The 11,562-nt window shown below is 36.8% G+C and overlaps 1 protein-coding gene across 1 annotated transcript; it reads right to left on the bottom strand.

Annotated features, from left to right (window-relative positions):
- Window positions 1-5,861: 5,861 nt before the first annotated feature.
- LOC125647900 (growth hormone secretagogue receptor type 1-like) lies at window positions 5,862-7,850 on the bottom strand. Its single transcript, XM_048874734.2, has 2 exons — window positions 6,963-7,850; window positions 5,862-6,859 (listed from the first exon to the last, which is right to left on the bottom strand). The coding sequence occupies exons 1-2, from the start codon at window positions 7,501-7,503 to the stop codon at window positions 6,165-6,167; spliced, it is 1,236 nt and encodes a 411-aa protein (XP_048730691.2). The 5' UTR covers window positions 7,504-7,850; the 3' UTR covers window positions 5,862-6,164.
- Between the last annotated feature and the right edge of the window lie 3,712 nt (window positions 7,851-11,562).

Below are 11,562 nucleotides of genomic sequence, written 5' to 3'. Positions count from 1 at the left end.
GGGACATGATCAGACGAGTAGGTCTAGAGGAAGCTTAAAATCTAGTAAGGGTTTAGCCCGTATTCATCCCAGTGAAGTCAGTAGGTTTGTTGATACCATGCGGTTCAAATGACTTCAACCTGTGCATCCAGAATTTTTCCTTCTGCTTTCTTTCGGTATCTGACCAACTAGGGTCATGATCAATAACCACTACTGTCATATATATATATATATATATATATATATATATATATATATATATATATAATCCAAATAGAAAGAGTTGATATCACACAGTCAAAATAATTCAATAAAAAAAGCAGGAAAATATACAGTTCCAAAATATATTTAAATCACTAACGCTTTCTGGATTTTAACATCCATCCTCAGGTGAATACAAATTTTAAATTTTAGAATTTGTATTCACCTGAGGATGGATGTTAAAATCCAGAAAGCGCTAGTGATTTAAATATATTTTGGAACTGTATATTTTCCTGCTTTTTTTATTGAATTATATATATATATATACACGAGGGCTGCATGTAATGTGTATTTTACCGCAGCGTTAATTAGCACGATTTCGTGGATGATAATACTCTTGAATAGCTCTATTTAATACCTTTCCAACGGTATAAACACGAGCCTTCAGCTCCACATGGTTTTAAACTTATAGTCGTTTCAATAGAGCCAGTTGTTGACCACTGTTGTAAAAATGATTGGGAAACGGGTTAAGAATATAGAAGAAATTAGAGCTTGCATAAAAGTTCGCACAAAACTCGGTTATTTGGTAATGCAGATTTTTACTGAATTGGGGGAAGTTTATGGGTCTGATAAGGTATGTTATGAGACAGTTCGTAGGTGGAAAAAGAATTTTCTGATTGGCACAGAGTCCGTCACAGATGCAGCAAATTCTGGTCGACATGTGACTGTAACAGACAAGACAAATGTCTCAAAAGTCAGGGAAATAATTGAAAGTGATGGCAGATACACGATTTGTGACATTGACAATGCTGTTGGCATATTGCTATCGCGAGTGCATTTAATTTGAAGCGTATTTTGAAAGTACGAAAGATTTCTGCCAGATGGATACCGCATATATTGACAGATGACCAAAAATGGATACGAGTACAAATCGCTAAGCAATTGCTCAAAATGTTTCCCAAATTCAATCAAAGACAATTTGCAAACATTGTTACTGGTGACGAAACATGGGTTCACTATTTCGAACCAGTAAGAAAAATTGAAAACAAAATATGGCTAACTAAACACGGTAGAAGGCCTGTAGTTGCCAAAAGAACCATAAGCACAAATAAGGTTCTTTATTGTATATTTTCCTCATGTGATGGTATAGCCATACAAATTCCGATGCTGAAGGGCAAAAGTGTGACAGGTCGGTATTACAGAGATGTTATAATAAAAAAGCTCAAGAAATATTATCATAAACGACGCCCTGTCTCAGGATTTAGGCATGTTCGTCTACTTCATCATAATGCTCCATCACATACATCTGAGCTTGTTAAGCAATGTCTGAAGTCGGAGAAGGTTACCGTCTTGCCACACCCACCATACTCTCCAGATCTAGCCCAATGCGACTTTTTCCATTTTCCAAAACTTGAAAAGTTCTTATCTGGTCGTCGTTACAAGTCCCGACAAGCCCTTCGCTCAGCCTTCAGTCAGTGCTTCAGAGGTCTACCTAAATCAGCGTACCGTGACGCAATTCAGAAATGGATTCAGAGATTGAAATTATGTATTTCGAACCGCGGAGAATATTTTGAAGGGATGTAATGTTCATTTCACTATTTGAATCGAACGCTTTTGAGATATCGTACCATGCACATTAAATATCGAACAACCCGCATATATATATATATATATATATATATATATATATATATATATAAACGGATTTTAATAATAATAATAATGTGCGACATTTATCTAGCGCATTATATTATCTGTAATTACTCCAAGCGCTTTAACAATGTAAAACATGTAATGATTAATCAGAGCATAAAATATAACATCCAAATAAAATAAAACAATTTAAACATTACGACTTCATGCGATAAACCAGCCTTTACTTTAAAAAAGAATATATTACAAAATATGGTTATAAGATTTCCTAAAAAGATATGTTTTGAGGTTTGTCTTAAAACTTTTGACAGTGCCACACGAACGGATGTCTATCGGTAAACTGTTACATAGTGTGGCAGCTGTTACATCAAACCTTCAATCTCCATAGGTCTTTGTACAAACGCGGGGTTTTTCTAGCAATCGTGAATTGCATGAACGCAGAGATCGTTTTGGTTCGTACACAGTGATGAGGTCGCTGATATAGGCCGGTGCCAAGGATAATTTGAAGGATTGTTTGAATAAGGCAGGCATATACATGTATTTGGGAAATATTACTAATAATTAGAATTTTTATAATCATTTTTTCCCCATATGATAGGGTTTCTTTCATTGGTTTCTATCCTATTTCAAAAACACATATATATTAAGCGAATTACATTGAAAGTTTACCTATGTAACATAACTATATTAAGTATTTAACCCAACGTGACAGCAAGTTTCTATACCATATGACAAAACTAAGAAAGTATCTCGTTCATGGAAACTTCGATTAATACCCCCCAAAGATTCTGGATTCCTTATGTTCCACCGTTCAAATATTGTTCCAGTTCATTGTTTTATAATAGAGGCGTTGTAGGTAAATATACTTACAAATACAGTATACGTGCACGTTGGATGGAATGCAGTTGAGATTTGTAACGTGAAAAGTGAAGATAATTAACAGTGATCAATCTCATAACTCCCATAAGGAATACAAAATAGAGAATTGTGCAAACACGGACCCCTGGATATATCAGAGGTGGGATCAGGTGCCTAGGAGGAGTAAGCATCCCTTGTCGACCGGTCACATCCGCCGTGAGCACTATATCTTGATCAGGTAAACGGAGTTATCCGTAGTCAGATGCAGTGTGCCAAGAACGGCCTAACAATCGGTATGGAACACGTCAGACAGCATATGACCCAATGATAGGTTGTATTGGTAAACTAGACCGTTTTAACGACCATATAATTTGCGAAATGCTGAGTTTAAAGGTGTAGCGGGCACGCGTTGAAACTTCTGATAACGCCATTCTTGTGACATTATTCACGTTTATATTTGACGTCATTTGTACAAGATGGGAGATGTACTTGAGTTAGCGTGTATAACTGGAGATGAAGAATCATGATTTTGAGATTAAAGATTAATTTTACACATAAGTCTTTACCTCTGTTTTCTGTCCTTACGCAGGGAGGGGGCATAAATCATCTGAATTATCTTGATCGGATTACTTAGAAAATATGACCTTATTAAAAACAGTTGCCCTGCATCGCGACAGTTGTTGGCCCTGTTCTATTGAATTAAGAAACTTGAGGAATGAGGAGTAAATAGAACTGGCTATTATTCGCCTCGACTGTGCAGTGAAGTACAGTGTATCTCATCATAAAAGTCCTTTCAGTACTTTGATTATAGAAGTAGTAGTGACTGATAGTGGAAATGCAAGGTTGAACGATGAATTGAACTCATGTACTGATGGTACTAACGGATCGATAGTACGCCTATCCCCCATCCCACGGGTTATGATTTTTGCATAATTACTTTTATGGCTTTTTAAAGATTTTTCAGACAGATGTGAAAAGACAGGGCCGTAACTGCCGATGAGGCAGACGAGGCAACTGCCTCGTCTGATTTTTTGGCAAAAAAGAAAATAAAATTATATAAATGTTATATTATAGGATATATGTTTAAAATGAAGACAAGCACCTTTGTCTTTGACACCATATTACGATTCTTTACATAGTACAAATGAAACACAAACATGATAAATTGGGATTTAAAAAGTGTCATTTTCAGTCGTAAAGTCAATCGGCGGCCCCCAATCCCCTGCCTCCCCTGATTTAGAACCCTACTTACGGCCCTGAAAGAAGACTTGATATACAAAGGTTTAAGAAATAGCATCAGGATTACGCAGGAAAATGACTTCATCTGTGCATTCATGTTCAATAAAAAAATGTCCACCAAGATCGACAGCTAAGTCATTGTTATCTTTGTCTTATGTGGGAGTTTATAATGATTTATTTGAAAGGATCGTACTAGAATTTAGCCATTGATATCTGACAGAAAATCGTATCCGGAAGAAATAGCCTCTTGATACGAAAAGTGGTTACTGTAAAGTACACGCACTTCATTTGTTTATTGTAGCTTCAAACTTTTCTTCGAGAAAATAGGTGAACATAATGAACATGATATTTCTATTCTAAAACAAATATGCAATATGTCGTGTGTATGTACTATTAATGTACTACTTGCACCAATCATCAAATTAACAGTTTGCACTAATTGCGACTGGATCCCCTTCGTGAATAAAGAGTAGGCCTGGCTTTATGACCATAAACTGACCTTGAGTCAAAATGTCTGTCTTGTTAAAATTACGAATTCCCTTTTAAATCACAATCTCAACATAAAATTAGACGATATGGATTAGATTGATTTGAAAATTTAATTCTCAGTTTGTGGACAGGGGGCTTATTTGAATAAATTGGCATCAGTAAATTAGATAGTTACCATGTATGTTAGCTTGTGAGGACCTTTACCTACTTTTCCCTCAGCAGAATCCCTTCCGAAAAAATATTCAGATTAGGACAAATTCAAAATGATGTTTCTTTGACCTCGTCTTTGCCTCCTACTAACCCGACTTCACCCCACTTAGCAACTGAAACGCCGATTTAGATATCATATGGACGTAGGGTTAATCTATAAGTTATAAATCAAAACAAAAAGATTTCCCCTGCATGTATCTAACATTTTGATATACTGTGGGAGAGAAGGCAACGTGAAGATGACGATGAGTGATCAATTTCATAAATCCCACAAAGGATACAAAATTATGAAAGGGCAAACATGGAACGCTGGACATACCAGATGCGGAATCAAGTGCCTAGGAGGAGTAATCATCCCCATGACTAAATGTGATTTTACTTTACAGGAAGTGTATCATATACATGTATGTATACTAAACTTAGTTTAAGATGTAAAACCCCAACTAGAGAACATGGAAACAAACACCAGGCATTTATTTCATACAAAACTCACGAATCTGTCTTTGACAGAGCTACAACCAAATCCATATACTGCCAACATTTAGTTGCCTATTACGACAAGCAAGGGGTACTGAGGACCTATTCTAGCCCGGATCCTTCAAATATGTTTCACTCTTACTGAAACGTCAGCGGTTGTATGTGAAGTACCATGCAAGGTGAAGATAACGAACAGTGATCAATCTCATAACTCCTACAGGCAATACAAAATAGATAGTTGGGCAAACACGGACCCCTGGACACACCAGAGGTGGGATCTGGTGCCTAGGAGGAGTAAGCATCCCCTGTTGACCGGTCGCACCCGCCGTGAGCCCTATATCCTGACCAGGTAAACGGAGTTATCCGCAGTCAAAATCAGTGTGCCAAGAACGGCTTAACAATCGGTATGAAACACGTCAGACAGCATTTGACACAATGCGAGGTTGTATTGACGAACTAGATCGTTATAACGACCATAGAATTTGCAAAATGCTGACTTCAATCGAGACTGTTGAAACCTCTGTACCATCAACTTGTTTGTCAGTAGCTTAACTCGATTTAAAAACTGACTATACGCAGAACAAGCTCTTGCATATCGAATCAGTTGAGATATATAAACACCATATGCAGGTGATATTGGAATATTTCTTCATAAATATGGGAAGTTAACGATGGAGAAGCTGAAATCATCCCGTTTGTCATACAGTTGAGTTGTCAGTTTGCCGTTAATGTCTACTTTCAATAAAATATCTAAGTATGAAGCAGAAGTGGACGACTCTGTGGTGTCCTTTATTTCGAGCTCACATATAATTAGACCTATGGCTCACAAGGCCATGTCAGTAAGGGTCTTTAACGTGCCAACATCTATCGCGACACGGCATCTCCGGTCTTTTTGTGAGTACTTTTGAATTCACACTGTTTCACATTTGTCATTTATTTGAGTGGATATATGTCTGTGAGTGTACGTGTTAATACGTGTATTTTTGATAGGATTTCTTTTCTTGATGATACTAAAATCATAATTTTTAACAACTCAAATTCTAGTGTACATGAAATCGTTATAATTTTCGAAAACACGGTAACCGCTTCTTAATTTCTTCAGTAAATCTGTGATCAAACGCTGCATAAAGAAATGGGTTCACGATATTGTTAACTATGTAAAACCTGTAGAAAAACAAGTTCACTCTTATTTCATTGTCCGAGAGTCCAGTCCAAAATTCTGTGTTCGACGACTCCAGGATCATAATGACCAGTCTCGGTGTAAATGTTAGAATAAAGACAAAGGTAATGCACATAAATAGAATTGAAATCTTAAACTTTTTCAGAATCTGCTTGACCGTGTAGACACGGCTGACTATGCTTTTCCTCCGTGGTTGGTTAGCAGTTCTTGGTCTTGGTACTGGTGCGTCTGTGTCCCCCAGATCATCATCCGTGGAGTAGAACGATTCTGAGGAATCTTTACGCTTCTTATCTCCAGAAACGTCCTTATCTGTGTCATCGTCGAAAACATCGTCATTTCCATCCGATACCACGCCTGAGTCGGATTTGGGTGGAATTGGAGCAAAGCTTTTCCTTGGAGAGGAGGCGAAACGACTTCGAAATTTTGTTTGTTTGTATATGGTTTTTCCAACGAAATAATACAAGATTGTGACAACGCTGATGCCCGTTACAGCACAAGCGGCAAGGATGCCATTATACACCGTAAAATACGTGCCTAATCCACTTAGAAATGTGGTTCTACCGCACCGGTGTCCTGCAATGAAGATATAATTTGACAGAATAACATCTATATATACATAATTTGATTTCGCTCATTTAGATGAAATAATAATAAATATAAATAGAATATATCTGACCTACGAGGTGGGACGTTCCCCTCGCAACGAACTCAATTTCCCCATGGAAAAATATAGTTGGAAAAGTCAACACAGCCGACGTCACGATAAGCATCACCACGGCCAGTTGTTTGGCTAAAGGTGTCATCTGGTTTCCAAATGGCTTGCATACTTTCTTATAGCGCTCCACAGCAATCAGAAGCAGCATCAGGGCCGAAACTAGAGTGGACCATTTAGTTATGAACCACATACTTTTACAGAGACCGTCTCCTGAGAACCGGATGGGAAGGACGTTTAACGCAATGGCGAATCCGCTTCCAATAACACACGATAACGCATCCGAGACTGCGAGATAAGGGATGAAAAAACGGTCCGTTCGGTGTTTGGTAATACAAAACTTGTAGACGTAGAATACTAGGAAGTTCCCTGTCACCCCGATAACTAGATATATATACAAGATCACGGTGTTCGTCGAGAGGAACTCGGCACGGAGACTATTGAGCGTGTATATATCCAGGAGTACGTCGTCATCACTCTGATTTGTTCCGTTTAGTCCGTCCATTTCAGCTACTAAGTTGTGTTTGATATCTTTTCACATCAAACAAGCAACTGAAGTCTTCATGTCAGTTCACATTAGTGTTTGATGTCATCTCCCACTTATATATTTGTCTTCCTGTAAGTGGAAGGAAATGGGGAGTATTTGTCACTTCCGCGATTTCTATGTGACGTATTCTTTGAACAAAAATATAAATTCTTTGTGAACATAATACAATGTATACATTGGGTATATACTTTTTTTTTTAAATAAACGCAAATATACAGAATTGGATCTTTTGGTAATCCTCACAAAATATTCTATAAGTAGGGTGTTTTTCCTTCTATAACGGTGTACAGTGTCAGCTTTAACTATGGTCACTTGATCGTCCCAAAGTATAGCAAACATTCCGCCCAAGGTCAAAAGGTGCGAAGCAAAATACTTCTCATGATTCATCAACAAAAATAAAGTCATCTTAGTATACATGTTCTCATCGTGCGTAACAATCGTGTTTTTGAGGCTTACTGAATAATATATACATCTATTTATAGTTTCAACTCTCTCGTTTTGTTTATTTCAATCAAGTGAGTAAGAATGCAATATCGCATGAATCATATCACGTATCCTGTAGAAGGAAATACAACCACTGTTCGTTTTCTTTACCTTTTCATACATTTCAACTTCAATTTTAATACTTAAAACATACAACTATCCAATTTGCAAAAGACGAAAGTTGCTCGTGCCATGACTGCGTCAAACCTAAGACGTTTAAATAGGTAGCGAATGCTCCTTCGCCAAACACTCGGGATTTAGAAGTGAGAAGCATGGATCTTTTGGGTATGACCTTAAAAAACGGAGACCCGTATCACGGCAGGCTTTGTCACACTAAACAACCTTCACTGCTACGGCCATGAGCGCCAAACATAGGTCTAAATTTGTGGTACTTCACCTACAGCTGGTGACGTCTCAATATGAGTGAAAATTATCGACTGAACAATCGAATAAACAAACAAACAAAATGTAAGAAATCAAAATAAATAAATGACATGACATTATATAGAACTGTCAATTAATCAATATTTTTTTTAATTCAGAATTAACCACACTACTGATTGGGAATTTAGAAACCGTCCAGTACAATTTATACAAGGAATACAAACAACGATCGGTCTCATGAATCGTATAAAGAGTACAAAATCTGATAGTAGGGCACACACGGACTCCTGGACACACCAAAGGTCGTATCAGGTGTCTTGGAGGAGTAAGCATACACCGTTGACGGTCACACACGCCGAAAGTTTTATATCTGCATAGGGTAAATGGAGTATTCCGTAATTTAAAAAAAATTAGTATGTATAGAACGGTCCAACTGGTATGAATCGCGTCAGGCAGCGTTCGATCTAATGACGGGCTGTATTGGTAAATTAGATCATTGCAGCGGCCATAGAATTCGCAAAATGCTGAATTTATACGAGTGTTGAAACCCCAGTGATATAAATTTATTTGTCAGTAACCTGTCTCGATTAAAAAATTCATCGCACGCAGGATAGAATCCTAAGAGAGACGTAAACATAATTTGCAGGTGATAATGGAACATCACTACATCTAGTTGACGAAGGAGAAGCTGAAATCATCCTTTGTGTGATAAAAAGAAAATTTAGTTGACATCCATGTTCAATAAATTATCCAAATATGGAGCAGATATGGAAGACTGCTGTGTGTATGGGGTTTTTTTTATTTCGAGTTCACTGGATATGGAATCGATATATGAATTATGTTTCCCCTCTTTCATGGGGAGACATATTGTTTTTGTACTTTCTGTCCGTCCATCTGTCTGTCACAAAATCTTGTGAACGCTTCTCCTCATATATGGGTTATTGGATAGACTTGAAACTTTGTACAATGATTCATTGCCGTTTGTACAATGTTGATGTGCATATTGTCGGGACAGGAGGATCCAATTATTTTCCTTAAAGTTTAGAGTGGATCTAAGAGGGGTGGAGGATGTAAAATAGCTTGTGAACATTTCACATCCTACACTATATATGGCTTATTGGATATATTTGAAATTTGTACAATGTTTCACTGCCATTTGTAGATGTGCATATTGTCGGGACAGGAGGAACCATTTATTTTCTTAAAAGTTCTAGTGGTGTTCTAGCTTGTGAACGCTTCTCCTCCTATATGGCTTATATGATAGACTTCAAAATTTTTATGATACTTCAATGCCCAGATGTGCATTGTGTAGGGACAGGAGGATCCAATTGTTGTCCTTAAAGTTATAGTGGATCTGAGGGGTGGAGGGTGTAAAATAGTTTATGAACACTTCTCTTATGTGGCTTATTGGAGTTCATATTGTCTATGTTCCTGCTCATGCTTTCTCCTCCATACCATTGAGTACATTAAGGGGGGGGGAAGGTTTCATTTGGAACACTTCCAGGTTGGGGAGACATTTGTTTTTCATAAAAACAATCTCTAGTGAAAGTTGTTATTGTCAATAGATAAAATGTCGATATATCTAAATGTCGAGTTGAAGGCCACAGGAAGAGATTTGTTCTTCTCATGTAGCTTTTGAATAAACACTGCTTCATATGGATATAAAACAGATCAGCTAATAAAAGAGTACAATTCGTTCCCATGGGAATTTCAACATACTGTTGGAAGACCTGATCACCAAAAACTGTAGATGTTGTCAATAAGGAACTCCGGCATCTTTTGATATTAACTTTAGAGTACTTAAATTGATAGTAGAATCAGTCATTGTGGTGCTTAATAGGCTGAGACTAATCACAGGATATAAACATTTACGATTTCTAAGATAAGGTAAATATAAGATAATACATGCATAATGCTGTATTTATTCAAAGTTGGGTTGAAGAAATATCTTAAGGTTTGCTAAACCAGACAAATTTAATATGGATGAAAAGTGGAGGATATGTACAACAATATTTTGAAATTGAAAACTTTCAAATTTACTTTGTTTAGTCAAAAAATGCAGTTTTAGCAGATAGCAATCTGAAAAAAATTTAAATCCCTGCTGGACTCGAACCCGCGATCTACAGTTCAGCAGTCGACGTGCTAACCTACTGAGTTACTCAGCTAGACAATATAAATTTAAATGAATAGACAAATATTGTTGATATTTATATTTTCATCCATGTTTTAAAAGGAAGTCAGCCTTTATGACATTATAAAATACCTCCTTAATCACAAGATTTTTGTAATTACCCGGACTACAGCGTATAATGTTACAAGCCGATGTAGAGTACCTCCTTAAGAACTATTTCAGACTACATTTATTGAATAAACACCTGTCTAAGAAGTAAAAAATAGGCTAGTCTTAAGGTTCAATTCAGAGTAACAAAAGAAAAAATCCTTTTGGGCCGGATTTTGGTATTAGTCTGTACAAAAAGCTCATCCATTATGACTTGAGGCCAAACAAATGCATGAAGTTGTTTTTCATACTTTGCAATGCCTTTAGTATGTGGATATAGGAGGAGACTTTTAATAGATCTCTTACTACGATGCAGCATGATACATGTACTGCTTGTATAGTTTGTTTATACATGTACTTTAATAATTTGGGCATTCATCAAACCAAGTATGTCATAGAATCTAACGTCACTGAAAGTTATCTCCCTTGTCCGCCATTTTCCGGTGGAAAAAAAATCATTTCCTTTCGTTGGCCTTTGTAATTTTCTAATCTGTAGCTTTGACATATTTTTTCATCCATTGCGATCAACTACAATAATGCATAAGGGTGTGACAACCCATAAACGTGCTGTAAATTACAAACAAGAAGCCCACAGGCCTTATTGGTCACCTGAATACCAGTGAAAAAGTATCACTACTTCCATGGGCTATGAAATTTAGAAAAATTTTCCTGTTCTGAATATCTAAGCTAAATTCTAAATATTCAGCAACAGTATAAAACAAGATGTGTTCTTAAAACTTCACTGCCTTCAAAACTGCACACACTGATGAAAGGCTTTAAATAATAGGTGTATTAACATTAAAACATCAAAAGATATAACTAATTTGGACTCATCCTCAAGTCATAACCCTCGGTTTTGATTTAAATTCACC

Source organism: Ostrea edulis, chromosome 6, assembly GCF_947568905.1.
Source record: "Ostrea edulis chromosome 6, xbOstEdul1.1, whole genome shotgun sequence".
Classification (NCBI taxonomy): Eukaryota; Metazoa; Mollusca; class Bivalvia; order Ostreida; family Ostreidae; genus Ostrea; species Ostrea edulis.
The sequence above is the reverse complement of the archived record's forward strand: the minus strand, read 5'-3'. Positions and strand labels throughout refer to the sequence as shown.